This window comes from Oncorhynchus nerka, linkage group LG2, assembly GCF_034236695.1.
Source record: "Oncorhynchus nerka isolate Pitt River linkage group LG2, Oner_Uvic_2.0, whole genome shotgun sequence".
In the NCBI taxonomy this organism is placed as follows: Eukaryota; Metazoa; Chordata; class Actinopteri; order Salmoniformes; family Salmonidae; genus Oncorhynchus; species Oncorhynchus nerka.
Genome location: NC_088397.1, coordinates 19,994,920 through 20,011,398, shown reverse-complemented (window position 1 = coordinate 20,011,398; position 16,479 = coordinate 19,994,920). Strand labels below are relative to the sequence as shown.

Sequence of the window (16,479 nt, the reverse complement as noted above, 5' to 3'; positions counted from 1 at the left end):
ATCCTGCATGTGTGACTCTTCTATCCCTGTGTGCCACAGACCGTGCTTCCAGTGGATGAGAGCCTGACAGAATCCATGGGTGTCAGAGCCAAATATGCATCTTTATGCAAAGACACCCTGCTGACATCAGGTAGGAGGGACAGCTGGGTCTGTCCCATTATCTCACCACCTCTACCAAAGCCCACTAGAAGAGCCTGTCTCCCCACTGAGACGCTTTGTAAGCAGGCGCCAATAATTCATGTGTCACCTGAGACGAATGCAGTTCGGTATCATCTTCCGTAACATTTCACCTAATGTGATTCTGTTCTAAAAAATGATTTCTGCGACTCTAAATGATTTGATTGGACATCCATCCGATCCGTCCCTCATGGCTGGATGTTAGCAGGTTTCACTGAGTAATGTCATTACCCGTACGCTCAGTGAGAGATTGTTGCTTTTCTTAGTCACCACTCGTGTGTGTGTGTGTGTGTGTGTGTGTGTGTGTGTGTGTGTGTGTGTGTGTGTGTGTCTGGACAGACATCTGTATACAGTGGAATGGCTTATTGTCCTCTGGGAAGGAAATACTTTTTCACATGCTCCTCTTATACTTTAAATCCCCCCGAGACAAAATGTGACCTTCAAATATACAGCTCCTTTATCATTTATTACTCGACTGTGGAGCAAAAGAAATGATTCAGAGATTGTGTTAGATGATGTTGAGCATGTTCCGTGTGTGTGTGTGTCTCTCAGTGTTTGGAGGCACCATGTCCAGAATGTACCGTTTCCCCACCACGGACGGTCACCACCTGCGGGTGCTAGAACAGATGGCTGAAAGTGTGTTGTCTCTCAACATCCCCAGACAGTATGTCAAACTACTGCTGGAGGAGGACGCTGTCAGGTACACTACTACACATATTCACACACACACAGAGACATATACACACACCGACATGCACATTTGTGACCGTGTCCAGGGATTTGTTAATTGAGTGTGCATTAATAAAATATCATTTAATGCCTGAGTTCCCGAAGTGTGTGTGTTCAGGGTTTGTGAGCTGGAGGAGCTGGGGGAGTTGTCACCATGCTGGGAGGGGAGTTCAGTCAGACCCATGCTGGGAGACCTCACAACTACAAGGGTTAGTACTGACAGATCAGGAGTCACTCACCAACTACACTGTACCAGACGATTATCAGGAGACTCTCTCTGACCTCACCAACTACAAGGGTTAGTACATCACGCACGATTATCAGAGGCTCTCTCTGACCTCACCAACTACAAGGGTTAGTACTGTACACACGCACGATTATCAGGAGACCTCACCAACTCTCTCTGACCTCACCAACTACAAGGGTTAGTACTGTACACACGCACGATTATCAGGAGACTCTCTCTGACCTCACCAACTACAAGGGTTAGTACTGTACACACGCACGATTATCAGGAGACTCTCTCTGACCTCACCAACTACAAGGGTTAGTACTGTACACACGCACGATTATCAGGAGACTCTCTCTGACCTCACCAACTACAAGGGTTAGTACTGTACACACGCACGATTATCAGGAGGCTCTCTCTGACCTCTGTCGTGGAAATTTCCTGTATTACCAAATGATGAGAGCAAATCACACACCAGTCAGAGTTATGCTTAATCTTCACCTTTAATAATAATTCAGCTTTTGCAATAGCATTTTGACTTTCAACATTTCAGTATCTCTAATAAAAAGTTGAGTGGTCAACATAATGGCAACTGAGATCTTTTATAGCAAAGATCCACCCCCCTAGTCGACATGACAAACCACAGATTATAGGAACTTCACAAAGAAAGATTGTTACTTGAGAGAGGAGTATCCCCATAGCCAGACAGCATTAGCTATAAATTATCGTTCAGTTTGGTCTCCTAAACGAAGTTCTTATCTCTTTCTTGGTACAACATAGTACCAAAAGTACAGTGGCATATATCAGTTGTCAATTCTATATACTCCCATTTCAAATACACCCAAATCTGGACAAACTCACTGAAGACAGTGAGCCTCTTAGGTCATACACTAGGGAAAGATGAGGGCAACCTCAGAGGGGACATACAATGGTTCCAGACACTGCCATCCTCCTCTCCCCAATGAGAAAAATAGGGAGTGTCTAGCACACAGACATTGTGGAGCCAAGAGATAATTGGTTCCCCCTCAATCATCCCTTCACATGGTTTAAAAGATATTTTCACATATGAAGACAAGCCTGACCTCTCCCCTCTCTGGGGCCCAAGTAACTGAGCCCTAGCAGAGAAAGGATAACTGCAAACTGCCAACACTATAGTCCAAAAATATACATTCTAAATGACAAGTATCTCACAAGCATATTATGAAAATAAAACCTCTTATCTATGTTACCCAACTAATTCTGATTCACCCCCACACCTCACCAACTACAAGGGTTAGTACTGTACACACACACACACACACACACACAAACTTATTTCAGCCTCAGATAACTATGTTTAAGGTGGTTTGTTGTGGTTTAACATGAGAATCCCACTCTGTCTATTCCACCCCTCTCTTTTGTCTGGTCTTTCCTCCAGGTCCGTCGTTCAAGGCCAGTAACCTGAAGGCAGAGAGGAAGCTGGAGTTCATACCCACCAACCTTCATGTCCAGAGGATGAGGGTGCAGGATGAGTCTGGCTTTGGTGAGCTGAGCCCCATTCCCTGTCCACCCCCTGGATGTTCATGCAGCTCTCCACTTTGGCCTTAATAGTTATGTTCCCCCAGACCACACGTATGACGTGGTGACTATCGGGGCTCCCGCCGCCCACTACCAGGGCTTCAAGAACAGCGGCCTGCGCAAGCAAATCACCAAGTTCGAGGAGGCCAAGAAACAGTGAGTACAGAACCTCACAAAGAGGTGGAACCCAGGTGGAACTGCGGTAGAACCTTGGTTGTATTAGATGTATCCTTCTTGCTGCCAATGCTCACTAATCTTATCACATTGTTTCAGCTAACAACCCTACTGACTGACTGATTATCTGGCTGTGTTTGGACTTGGCTTTTTAAGTCTTGTTTTTAACGGACACATTACTAATCAAGTGAATCCGAAGTCTGTTTTTGGTAGAGAAACACCCTTGTATCTCTCCCCATCCCCTTTTAAAATGATATTGGAACGTTGGACTGCATCGAAACATGTTTACGGTGTTTTTACAGGTTATAACCATTAGGCAGAATGAATACCTGCATTAAACACACACCACTGCTTTTGTCTAAACATTAACGTCATTATACAGTTGAGAATCACATCCTGAGAATGATATTATGTATGTGGTTAATGAATGATACCCCACAACATACTGTCAAATGCAATGCCTCATTTATCAAATCCATGTACGTCTGTTTATCCCTTGTTCCTGTGCTACTGCATGATCCACATTTTGACGGCCGACTTTCTGCTGTTTTCTCATTATACACTACATGCTATGCTGCTTCTAGCCTTGGCATTTCCCCTTAATTATATTATATATTTCAAAGATGATTTCCAGTTTTCTGGCTTTTTAATTTTTTCCAATTGCATCTTTATTTTCTAATCAGCGTTTATGAGGAAGAATGGTGAGTTCCTATGTACTCTGATTCTGTTCTTTAGTCATTTTATTCTCCCCACTGTTTGTTTGGTTCTTTCTGCACGGAAATAATTGTTTGTTCGCCGTCACTGAGTTTGTTGTTTTAGCTGTAAGGCTGTAAGTCACTCAGTCACCTACCTGGGTTTCACCACTGTAAGTGTGAATCCACAATGGCTGCCTGTGAGTACCATCGTAAGCTACTGTATATGGACAGAGGGTGGTCTACAGTAGAGCGCTTGCTATGGGGTTTGAGGCATAGAACTACAGAGACCGACAGATCCATAACAATAGCATTGTACATTCTACATCTTCAACAGTCTGCCTCACTCTGAACATCTGTGGTTCTATGTCTAGATAGTGTTGTCTGTGTTCCAGGTGAGGAACAGGCTTGTGCATGCAGATGTGGATGCTCACCTCAGTCCCAGACCTGCAGGGTAGAATATTCTAGCAGAGTTGAATTATTCCGATATGTATTGTATGCAGCCAGGTGTGTAATCTGTCAAGCAGTGTGAGAGAATGTTGCAGAAGTACAATCTCCTTCAGTTCCCAGAATGCAGTGCACATTCAGTCTCACGTTTCTGTGTGTGCTCTTACCATCTTTACCATCTTTGTCTACACATCTGCGTCTGCTGTCTGCGTCTTCTGTGTCTCTCTGTATGTGTCTACTGTCTGCGTCTACGTGTCTGACTACTGTCTCTTCGTCTACCTCTACTGTCTCTGTGCCTGCGTCTACCTCTACTGTCTGTGCGTCTACGTCTGTCTGACTACTGCGTCTACGTCTGTCTGTGACTACTGTGTCTGTGACTACTGTCTCTGTGTGTCGGTGACTACTGTCTCTGTGCCTGCGTCTACCTCTACTGTCTGTGACTACTGTCTCTGCGTCTACGTGTCTGTGACTAGTCTCTGCGTCTACGTCTACTGTCTGTGCGTCTACGTCTGTCTGACTACTGCGTCTACGTCTGTCTGTGACTACTGTGTCTGTGACTGTCTCTGCGTGTCTGTGACTACTGTCTCTGTGTGTCTCTGACTACTGTCTCTGTGCCTGCGTCTACCTCTACTGTCTGTGACTAGTCTCTGCGTCTACCTCTACTGTCTGTGCGTCTACGTCTGTCAGTGACTACTGTGTCTGTGACTACTGTCTCTGCGTGTCTGTGACTACTGTCTCTGTGTCTGCATGTCTGTGATTCAGGGTAAATGCTGTGTTCTCTTAACACCCCACCCTGTCTGTCCCTGCAGCAGTGCCCTGTCCAGCTGTCAGTCTATAGTGTACATCCCCCAGGACATTGTCCGGGCCAAGGAGATCATCTCCCACATCAACACCCTGAAGACCCAGGTCAGCTACTATGCTGAGAGGCTGTCCCGCGCCGCCAAGGACCGCTCTGCCAACGGTCTGGAGAGGACCCTCGCCATCCTGGCTGATAAGGTGAGGGAAAGCCTCTAGCCTGGTACCAGGTCTGTTTGTGAGGGAGAGCCCCTGGCCTGGTACCAGGTCTGTTGGTGAAGGAGAGCCCCTGGCCTGGTACCAGGTCTGTTGGTGAAGGAGAGCCCCTGGCCTGGTACCAGGTCTGTTGGTGAAGGAGAGCCCCTGGCCTGGTACCAGGTCTGTTGGTGAAGGAGAGCCCCTGGCCTGGTACCAGGTCTGTTGGTGAAGGAGAGCCCTGGCCTGGTACCAGGTCTGTTGGGAAGGAGAGCCCTGGCCTGGTACCAGGTCTGTTGGGAAGGAGAGCCCCTGGCCTGGTACCAGGTCTGTTGGGGAAGGAGAGCCCCTGGCCTGGTACCAGGTCTGTTGGGAAGGAGAGCCCTGGCCTGGTACCAGGTCTGTTGGGGAAGGAGAGCCCTGGCCTGGTACCAGGTCTGTTGGGGAAGGAGAGCCCTGGCCTGGTACCAGGTCTGTTGGGAAGGAGAGCCCTGGCCTGGTACCAGGTCTGTTGGGGAAGGAGAGCCCCTGGGGTACCAGGTCTGTTGGGAAGAGCCCCTGGCCTGGTACCAGGTCTGTTGGGGAAGGAGAGCCCTGGCCTGGTACCAGGTCTGTTGGGGAAGGAGAGCCCCTGGCCTGGTACCAGGTCTGTTGGGGAAGGAGAGCCCCTGGCCTGGTACCAGGTCTGTTGGGGAAGGAGAGCCCCTGGCCTGGTACCAGGTCTGTTGGGGAAGGAGAGCCCCTGGCCTGGTACCAGGTCTGTTGGGGAAGGAGAGCCCTGGCCTGGTACCAGGTCTGTTGGGGAAGGAGAGCCCTGGCCTGGTACCAGGTCTGTTGGGGAAGGAGAGCCCCTGGCCTGGTACCAGGTCTGTTGGGGAAGGAGAGCCCCTGGCCTGGTACCAGGTCTGTTGGGGAAGGAGAGCCCCTGGCCTGGTACCAGGTCTGTTGGGGAAGGAGAGCCCCTGGCCTGGTACCAGGTCTGTTGGGGAAGGAGAGCCCCTGGCCTGGTACCAGGTCTGTTGGTGAAGGAGAGCCCCTGGCCTGGTACCAGGTCTGTTGGTGAAGGAGAGCCCCTGGCCTGGTACCAGGTCTGTTGGTGAAGGAGAGCCCCTGGCCTGGTACCAGGTCTGTTGGTGAAGGAGAGCCCCTGTCCTGGTACCAGGTCTGTTGGGGAAGGAGAGCCCCTGGCCTGGTAGCAGGTCTGTTGGGGAAGGAGAGCCCCTGGCCTGGTAGCAGGTCTGTTGGGGAAGGAGAGCCCCTGGCCTGGTAGCAGGTCTGTTGGGGAAGGAGAGCCCCTGGCCTGGTAGCAGGTCTGTTGGGGAAGGAGAGCCCCTGGCCTGGTAGCAGGTCTGTTGGGGAAGGAGAGCCCCTGGCCTGGTAGCAGGTCTGTTGGGGAAGGAGAGCCCCTGGCCTGGTAGCAGGTCTGTTGGGGAAGGAGAGCCCCTGGCCTGGTAGCAGGTCTGTTGGGGAAGGAGAGCCCCTGGCCTGGTAGCAGGTCTGTTGGGGAAGGAGAGCCCCTGGCCTGGTAGCAGGTCTGTTGGGGAGCAGGTCTGTTGGGAGGAGGAGAGCCCCTGGCCTGGTAGCAGGTCTGGAGAGCCCCTGGCCTGGTAGCAGGTCTGTTGGGGAAGGAGAGCCCCTGGCCTGGTAGCAGGTCTGTTGGGGAAGGAGAGCCCCTGGCCTGGTAGCAGGTCTGTTGGGGAAGGAGAGCCCCTGGCCTGGTAGCAGGTCTGTTGGGGAAGGAGAGCCTCTAGCCTGGTAGCAGGTCTGTTGGGGAAGGAGAGCCCCTGGCCTGGTAGCAGGTATGTTTATGCTGTTTTACTGACCTTTGTGGGGTGTGTATTTACTCTTCAGTCATAAACCCAAAGAGATTGATATATTATTTGACCAGTGTAATTTGTCATCATGTGGACGGACGAGAATACAGAACGGCATCTCTTGCTTGGCTCAATTCCCGCTGTTTGGTTCGTATGACCTTTACCCTTCAGACTCGCCAGCTGGTGACGGAGTGTGACTGCAAACTGCTGGCCTCGGCCATCCAGGCGCTGAACGCGGCACGTCCTGAGTACATCGCCTCCAAGGCGTCACCCTCCGCCGACGCCACCGATCAAGTAGTCCTGCGCAACGACCAGGACACGCTGCTGGCCAAGTGGAGCGGATGCAACAGCCGGTCCTCGCTGCACGTCGACTGGCACGAGGAGGAGTGGGTAAGGCAAGGGGTCACCAGGGCTCAGGGGTTCACAGGTCAACTCCAGTTTAGCCTTCGTGGTTTAGGAGCACTAAAATCCAGTTCCAGTATGTAAGGAAGAAAGCAGTGTGTTTTACTGAGGGATTTGTGTTTTTGTTTGGTTTGTTGGTCCATCAGATGTCTAGACTGGAACTCTACATTTGATTGGCTTTTGTTTATTCTAGAGTCTCCTCCCTTCTCCTCTCTTCCACCCTTCTCTCTCTTCCCCTACACTCTTCCCCTGTTCTTCTCTTTTTTCTATTCCTCTTCTTCATTCCCTCCTCCCAGGAGAAGGTGTGGGTAAATGTAGACAAGAGTCTGGAGTGTATCATCCAGCGGGTGGACAAACTCCTTCAGAAGGACCGTCTGCCTGGCGACAGCAGCCAGGGGGACACTACCCCAGGCCACCAGCAGGGCGGCAGCAATAAGAAAGGTAACCAGAGTACCAGGGCGTTCTGGATCAACCCCGACTGCATGACCCAGGAGGAGCCTTCATCATCACTACCTTCCTCCCCATCATCATCCTCCCTCCTGCCTGCTCTCACCCTGAATCTGACTCATGCATGCCCACCCAGCCCTGACAAAAACCCATGTAGGTTTCTTTCCTTTCCTACTTCACTTCACTTTGCTTTGTCATGCACATTTGTCCTCTCATCATACTGCTATCATATTCATCATATCTCAACCTATTAGAATTGGTCTACCTTGTTTTTGTGCAGTATTAAACATTCCAAAGATGTATATTTCCTATTTGTGAATGGTTCATTTTTCTCTGTGTTAGGTAGGTCTGTCAGTGCTTGTTGTATTCTGGAGGCCAGCCAAAGTCCCGTTGCTGTGGCCTCCTATGTGCCAGCTCAGCCTACGTACTGTAGCCAGCTAGCTTATTATGTGCTTACTGTACTGTGTGCTGTCTGCCATGTTGCTGGTGGTGCTCCCTAACCATGCATGTGGCACCTCCACCCCTTCCAGATGGCAGCCCCAGTGGCGAGGAGTCTTTCCCAGGTAAGAGCTCTGTCCTCTCCCCAGCTTCTGTCCCCCTGTCTCTCTGACTGCTTCTAGTTGCAGCCCAGCTCAGTGCCACTGCTTCGTCTAGCTCTATATATCACACCGTCTGTATGACACCTCTGTTTCTAGTACCTTATCAGAGATGAAGGACTTAAAGGCCAATGTGTTGTCACATGTTATTGTCTCACATTATATGAAGGAGTTGCAGCAGCAGTTTAAGGATCTCACGATGCTTTCAATGCAGAAGAGTACATAGTGTGTGTGTGTGTGTTACTGTTTTTGTTACTGTGTGTCTGGCCCAGGGGAGTGGAGCGAGGCCCTGTACCCTCTCCTCACCACGCTGACCGAGTGTGTGGCTATGATGAGTGACAAGGCTAAGAGCTCCATGGTGTTCCTGTTGATGCAGGACAGTGCTCCTACCATCGCCATGGACCTCTCCCTGCAGTACAGACGAGACGTGGTCTTCTGCCAGACGGTCAGCACAGGACACATCCACACATACTGACGTGCGCACACACGCAGATGCAAATACATGTGTGCACAGACGCCCATTAGCAAACACACATGTGCGCATACATACATACAGACACACAAGCAGTGAGGTAGAGTAATATGTGTAAATAAAAAATGTTAATATACACTGAGTATACCAAAATTAGGAACAATTCCTAATATTGAGTTGCACCTCCCCTCTTTTTGCCCTCAGAACATCCTCAATTTGTCAGGGCATGGACTACAAGGTGTCGAAAGTGTTCCACAGGGATGCTGGCCCATGTTGACTCCAATACTTCCCACAGTTGTCTTGTTGGCTGGATGTCCTTTGGTTGGTGAACCCTTCTTGATACACGGGAAACTGTTGAGTGTGAAAAACCCAGCAGCGTTGCACTTCTTGACACACTCAAACCGGTGCACCTGACACCTACTACCATACCCTGTTCAAAGGCAATTCAATGTTTTGTCTTGTCCATTCACCCTCAATGCACACACATACAATCCATGTGTTAATTGTCTCAATGCTTAAAAATCCTTCTTTAAACTATCTCCTCCCCTTTATCTCCACTGATTTTAAGGGAGATTTAACAGGTGACATCAATAAGGGATCATAGTTTGGTCAGTGTCATGGAAAGAGCAGGTGTTCCTAATGTTTTGTATACTCAGTGTTAATGTTAATATCTGTCTCCAGCTCACTGCCCTCATCTGTGGCTTCATCATCAAGCTGAGGAACTGTCTCCGTGACGATGGCTTCCTCAGGCAACTCTACACCATCGGCCTGCTGGCCCAGTTTGAGTCTCTGCTCAGCACCTACGGTAAAGTACACACTCTCCGCTCTCTCGTTCTTTCTCTCTCTGTTTAATGATTGTTCACTCTCTCACATACCTCCCACCTCCCAGGCGAGGAGCTGTCCATGTTGGAGGACATGTCGGTTGGCATCATGGACCTACGGAACGTTACCTTCAAGGTGACCCAGGCAACCTCCAGCTCCTCCCCCGACATGCTGCCAGTCATCACTGGCAACCGGGACGGCTTCAACGTCCGCATCCCGTTGCCGGAGACCATGTTTGACGCGTTGCCGCGGGAGATCCAGAACGGCATGCTGCTGCGCGTCCAGCCGGTGCTCTTCAACGTGGGAATCAACGAACAGCAGACGCTGGCAGAGAAGTGAGCGGGGGGGAAGGGATGATGGAGGGATGAAGAGTGGTGATGTCCCTGTGTTGTTGACATGTCTCCTGTTTGTGACAGGTTTGGAGACACGTCTCTGCAGGAGATCATTAACCTAGAGAGTCTGGCCAGACTCAACTCCTACTATCAACAGTTCAAGGAGGTCCTACCTGAGGACTGTAAGTGACCATGAAGTAAATGGCCCTATATGGAGAATATTGTTAAGATGTAGCCTATAACACCCCCCCCTCTCCTGGTCTCAGGCCTGCCCAGGTCCCGTTCCCAGACGTGTCTACCAGAGCTGCTGAGGTTCCTGGGACAGAACGTCCACGCCAGGAAGAACAAGAACGTAGACATCCTGTGGCAGGCAGCAGAGGTGGGCCCATTTTTCGCTGCAGGGCCATGAATGAATTATTGGAGATGGAGTCCAGTCCATTTCCTTCTGTATGGATGTTACTGCAGGGTCCAGTCCATTTCCTTCTGTTTGGATGTTACTAATGAGGGTCCAGTCCATTTCCTTCTGTATGGATGTTACTAATGAGGGTCCAGTCCATTTCCTTCTGTATGGATGTTACTAATGAGGGTCCAGTCCATTTCCTTCTGTATGGATGTTACTAATGAGGGTCCAGTCCATTTCCTTCTGTATGGATGTTACTAATGAGGGTCCAGTCCATTTCCTTCTGTATGGATGTTACTAATGAGGGTCCAGTCCATTTCCTTCTGTATGGATGTTACTAATGAGGGTCCAGTCCATTTCCTTCTGTATGGATGTTACTAATGAGGGTCCAGTCCATTTCCTTCTGTATGGATGTTACTAATGAGGGTCCAGTCCATTTCCTTCTGTATGGATGTTACTAATGAGGGTCCAGTCCATTTCCTTCTGTATGGATGTTACTAATGAGGGTCCAGTCCATTTCCTTCTGTATGGATGTTACTAATGAGGGTCCAGTCCATTTCCTTCTGTATGGATGTTACTAATGAGGGTCCAGTCCATTTCCTTCTGTATGGATGTTACTAATGAGGGTCCAGTCCATTTCCTTCTGTATGGATGTTACTAATGAGGGTCCAGATGTTACTAATGAGGGTCCAGTCCATTTCCTTCTGTATGGATGTTACTAATGAGGTCCAGTCCATGGATGTTACTAATGAGGGTCCAGAGCAGGCATGAATAATAATTCTGTAGTGAGCAACCTGCTGTCTATTATTTCCTGGTATCTCTCCTCCCCAGATCTGTCGTCGTCTGAACGGTGTGCGTTTCACCAGCTGTAAGAGTGCTAAGGACCGCACGGCCATGTCCGTCACCCTGGAGCAGTGTCTGATCCTACAGCACGAACATGGCATGGCCCCACAGGTCTTCTCCCAGGCCCTCGACTGCATGCGCAGGTAGGTGTCCAGCCCACTGCCTGAACTAAAATGAAACGCACACATATTGCTCGCTACATATGCTGGGACAGTGCCAACTACAGGGTCCCTTCTCCCCCATTTTAAAAATAATAAAATATAAGTTCTATTTTAATTCTCTGTAATTAGCATTGGTTCCTCACGCAGCATCTGCTTGACAGTCTGTCCAGCCAGTTTGTGGAGAATGCTCCCCCATGATGACAGAGCTGGCTTTCCATACCCCCACATCATCCCCCTATCCAGCTCTCCTCCAACCCCATCCCCCTGTTCTCTGACACTGCTTGCTGAGAAGATGAAGGGCTAGATGAAGTGGAGGAGGGTAGAAGGAGCAGAAACCTTGTGTAAGGATGTGACGACTCCCAGAACAGGAGCCCTGTAGGGTACAGTAGGTTATGTGAAAGATCTGTTGGGTAGTAATGCCATGCTGTCCTGCAGCTCCCTGCATGGTCTCTCGCTCCTCTCTTCACCTGCCCACTTCCTGTTCCTATTTGGTATGGGGAATGTTAAGTGCATGGCTTGAGGCTGGCATACCCCCCTACCCTACCTGCTATTCAGGAAGTGAATCCAAATTCAATGACTTGACTGAAATGGATTGGAGCACAACCCCCCCCCCCCTCCATATCTGTTGTCTGTGGTATGAACATGGAGAATCATCACTGTCTTCTTCTTACCTCTTGATCTTTTCTTTCATAAAGATGCAGAACATTTCTCTTAATTTTTTCCTTTCTCTCTTTCTCTTCCTCTTTTATGACAATGTATTTGTCTATTTCTCATGTTTTTGGTTGGAATGATTTCCTTTATCCATTTTTAATTTGGGGTGTTTCTTGTTTGGGATTTGTTTCTGGCTGAATGGGTCTTTTCACGTTCCATTCCACTGGCTGTGGCCCTAACCTTAATGTTATCACACCCCACCTGCACCATCACTGGTATCTCTTTGTTATCCATGGCTGATCATGGCCACCACATATCATTCATATTGTGTATTACCATCTCCTCCACTCTTATTGGCCACTTCATCCCTGTCCCAATGCACGTGTCTATCTATCCCATCCATCCATCTATCCATCCATCCATCCATCCATCCCTCAATCCACGCCACCTGTACTTTTTGGCCCCGGCTTCTCCTCCCTCCCCCTCTCCGCAGCATTGGGACCAGGGAGGGGGTCACCCAGAAGAACCTGAGTGGCCTGTTGCCTGTGCGGGATTTCAGGCTGGACCCCAGCCTGCTGTACTCCCTGCCCCTGCTGGCCCTCAGCCCCAACCTGCTGGTCGTCTGGCTGTTCCTCAGCGTCGCCTACTTCCTGGCCAAGCTCCGCTGCAGCTGAAGGCACAGCCCCTCTGCCACCCAGCCCCACCTACTCTCGACCTCTACTCACCTCTTCTCTCTGCCCGTTCCCCCCAGTGTGTCCATCAGTCAGTCAGTCAGTCGGTCAGGAAGAAAGGCAAAACTTTCGTTTGTCAGTCAAGGAGGAAGACAGGCAGTCAGGGAGTCAGTCAGTCGCTCCATGTCAGTCTGTCGGGAGCTCAGCCGCGAGAACCCTCTGATTGGTCAAGGGCAGACCGTGTGTACCTGACTGGACTTTATGTGCGTCACTTGGCTAAACTGCCAGCTGTTCCACCCAATGGGCAGCCAGCACTCCTCCGGCCCTGCTCTCTGTCCTAACCAATCCAGTCAGAGCAGGAGGCTGGTCTAAAGGTCTATGTGCAGTACTGTATGAGACTGTTACTGTCAGTGTTCTGACATATTTCTCAGTTTTAACACCCATTGTTTTACAACAATCAAAAACAAACTGAGAGTATGGAGAGAAACTTTGTGAAATATAGCCGGTAGGAAGTTTTAGCTGAATTTAATGGAAGTTTTGTCCCAGTTGTTCTTGAGTATTTATAATGGCGCTTCCCAACTCATGACATGATTATAACCATGCTATTATGATAATCTCCAATTTGTAAGTCGCTCTGGATAAGAGCGTCTGCTAAATGACTTAAATGTAAATGTAATAATGATGCCATGGATCCTTTGGTTTTGCACAGAGCTTATTTTCAGTCATGCAAATGTTCTGGCTTGCTTGACGTTTACGTCTTCCATAAGGTTTGCATACAGCATAAGCCAAGGGATGGCTTGGCCATGCAATATCAAGCTGATGTTGTTTTGATCTGGTGGCCATTTTGTTGTTGTTCCTCAGGCCTTCCTACTCTTATTACAGCAGGAGAGACTTGTGTCCGCTTTCACTTTAAACCAATGCACTTTTGTATCAACGTTGTCATCTTAATGAAGGTTATTCGCTTGTCTTGCCAATTGACACAGTTTCATCTTGGTCGGAGCAATTTGAATTGGCTAATTCTGGGAATGTATGATATTTCAGGGGACCTTTGTTGGCTTGTTTGATTATGCAGTGTAGTTTTTCCGAAGTGTTAAACTAAAAATGATCAGATTTAATTTCATGTCTGTACCAAGTTTCCTATTTACTATAGAGTTTGTATATATGAATCGGTTCTTTGTTTGAGAACCTAATAAGGGTTGCAGTTCTATGGAAATGACAGAGAGAGTGAAGAGAATGTACATGGGCAAACCTCAAATGGCTCCCTACCACCAAATGATGCACTACCTCTGACCAGTAGTGCACTAAATATAGGGGATGATTTGAGACACAGCCCATGCTTGTTGTGCCAAATGTTTTAGCCAGGTCTCAGATGGTAGATGCAGGTCTTGGATCTTTATTCCAGGTCAAAGTATTACTTCCAGATCTCCCAGCAGCCCAAATCCATCCCGCTTCCACAGAGAAGTGCCCTAGAAAGGGAGATTTGATATCAGACTCTTTGGGTTACTTCCAAGCCTTGCACTCTGGACTTCCTGGTGTCTGCCGAGAGAGTCCACACACCATTATCATATACAGTAGTTGCTATCTAGTCCCATAAAACATGATTAGCTATCTAATGGTATATGCACTCATTAATATGTAGACTAGTGGTATTATCGTTTTCCAGCCCCATAGCCTCTCTCCATTTGAATCAGTATAATACCTGTCTTCAGTGTTACGTCCCAAGACGGCCACACTCAATCCAATCTAAAGTGACCTACTAAAGAAATGGACCATCCGTCCCAAAATAGCCTCCTCTGTGAGATTGTCACGCTTGTCTTACATCCCCTCCACCCCTCATTTCCAACTCCTCGACACCCACAATGGAAAACTGGAGGGATTATTTTGTCCTTGTTGGTTGAGCTTTATGCAACCTTCTTATAGGCCTCTCACCTGTGTGACTGGTATGAGAGCTAGGCTGGGTTTAATGGTGTATTTAGGTTAGTTCAATGGTTTAGTTTTGAATATTCAGAGGTTTTTTATTTTTACCGATTTTTGTGCAATGTTACTGTTTTACATGATCAACAAATACGTAAGTACATGCAGTATTTCTTTCTCAGTATTCTACAGTATTTACTTTTTCAGTCTTGTAAATCCATATTGTAAATAATAGAAATGTATAAAATCAGATCATCTATTGATAAGTATGCTGGTGTAGAACTACCTCTATTGTCCCATGAAAACACCATCTGACTGTCAGCCAGGGGAGGAGAGCTGAGGGGACAGCCAGGGGAAAATGTGCTCCATGAGAGCATCACCCAAGATCTGTCCCAAATGGCACACTTTTTCCCTATGTAGTGCACTAATTTTGACCAGAACCCTATAGGTTCTGGTCAAAGTAGTGTACTATATAGGGAATATGGTGCCATTTAGGACACGTCCCCAGTATGTACAACGTTAGGATGGCGTTTGCTTCAACCAAATGTGAAATAGCTCCTCCTGCTGGTTGGTAATGATACTACAGAAGCTTGTCACCCAGTAGGTCCTAAGAAAAGAGTTGGATTGCTCCATTCTGGGGATACATGCAATTAGGAGCCCATTCTAAAGTTGTAGAAATTTGCAGAATGTGCTGGTGGCAGTTTGTTCTGCTGGTGTATTTAATTCCCATGAAGGAACCCACTGCGTTAAACTTGTTGTAACCATAGTGATGCTAAATCCAGGAATATTCCAACTAAAACCAAGTTCCTGACTCAATTCTCAAGTTTTATTTTTCTGTTTCTCTTGAATTCCTTAGTGCTTTTGATGATAGAGAATATATTTATATTGCGTTGCATTATATCCTGTAAGTCGCTCTGGATAAGAGCGTCTGCTAAAAGACTGAAATGTAAATGTAATGTAAATGTATTTTCATGCTTGTATGTCTAAATACTCAATATTTGCTAAATATATGTATTCTTATGGAAAGTTTGATGTGATTACATCATCGTCATGCAGGTGTCACTATAATGAGAGGGAGAAATTCTAGTTGCTGTTCCAGATATCTTTGTATTAACCCTTGTCTGGTACTTTGCCAAGTTCCAACCCAATATCAGGGTTGCTTGGATAACCATTTATGAATATGCTCTGAAATAGTAGACTTTTCTTCCTTTCGCTCTGAAATAGTAGACTTTTCTTCCTTTCGCTCTGAAATAGTAGACTTTTCTCCCTTTTGCTCTGAAATGGTAGACTTTTCTCCCTTTCTCTCTGAAATAGTAGACTTTTCTTCCTTTCGCTCTGAAATTGTAGACTTTTCTCTCTGAAATTGTAGACTTTTCCCCCTTTCTCTCTGAAATAGTAGACTTTTCTTCCTTTCACTCTGAAATAGTAGGCGTTTCTCCCGTTCTCTCTAATGCTTCTCTCTGAAATAGTAGACTTTTCTCCTTTTCTCTCTGAAATAGTAGACTTTTCTCCTTTTCTCCCTTTCTCTCTAATGCTTCTCTCTGAAATAGTAGACGTTTCTCCCCTTCTCTCTCATGCTTCTCTCTGAAATAGTAGACGTTTCTCCCCTTCTCTCTCATGCTTCTCTCTGAAATAGTAGACGTTTCTCCCCTTCTCTCTCATGCTTCTCTCTGAAATAGTAGACGTTTCTCCCCTTCTCTCTAATGCTTCTCTCTGGAAAGTGAAATAGCAGTCAATTAGTCAGCAGCCCAAAGAATCAGCTTTAATGTTGTTATATTATAAACGTCATGCAATAAACGTCATGCCAAATGTATCAGAGGAGAAGGTGTATACTTCACTATAGAGTATTTGAATAGTTCTGTTTGTTTTCCCTGGAATGGAACTGTTGCATTGAAATTAGAATGTAGAACATTTAAGTCTGTGTGTTTTTTGCTATTGCTCTTGTTTCACTTTCTGTGG

General features: G+C 47.6%; 1 protein-coding gene across 1 annotated transcript in view; it reads left to right on the top strand.

The window, feature by feature from the left end:
- Nucleotides 1-16,479, top strand: part of LOC135573963 (inositol polyphosphate-4-phosphatase type I A-like) — a 50,764-nt gene that overhangs the window by 31,286 nt on the left and 2,999 nt on the right. The window contains exons 8-24 of the mRNA XM_065024443.1: nt 40-130; nt 730-877; nt 1,025-1,074; nt 1,130-1,204; nt 2,553-2,657; nt 2,740-2,848; nt 3,550-3,567; nt 4,815-5,001; nt 6,981-7,199; nt 7,508-7,811; nt 8,189-8,221; nt 8,527-8,699; nt 9,408-9,531; nt 9,616-9,883; nt 9,965-10,062; nt 10,147-10,259; nt 11,112-11,266. Of these exons, the coding sequence (XP_064880515.1) occupies nt 40-130; nt 730-877; nt 1,025-1,074; nt 1,130-1,204; nt 2,553-2,657; nt 2,740-2,848; nt 3,550-3,567; nt 4,815-5,001; nt 6,981-7,199; nt 7,508-7,811; nt 8,189-8,221; nt 8,527-8,699; nt 9,408-9,531; nt 9,616-9,883; nt 9,965-10,062; nt 10,147-10,259; nt 11,112-11,266 (2,270 nt within the window). The remainder of the gene's footprint in view (nt 1-39; nt 131-729; nt 878-1,024; nt 1,075-1,129; nt 1,205-2,552; nt 2,658-2,739; nt 2,849-3,549; nt 3,568-4,814; nt 5,002-6,980; nt 7,200-7,507; nt 7,812-8,188; nt 8,222-8,526; nt 8,700-9,407; nt 9,532-9,615; nt 9,884-9,964; nt 10,063-10,146; nt 10,260-11,111; nt 11,267-16,479) is intronic.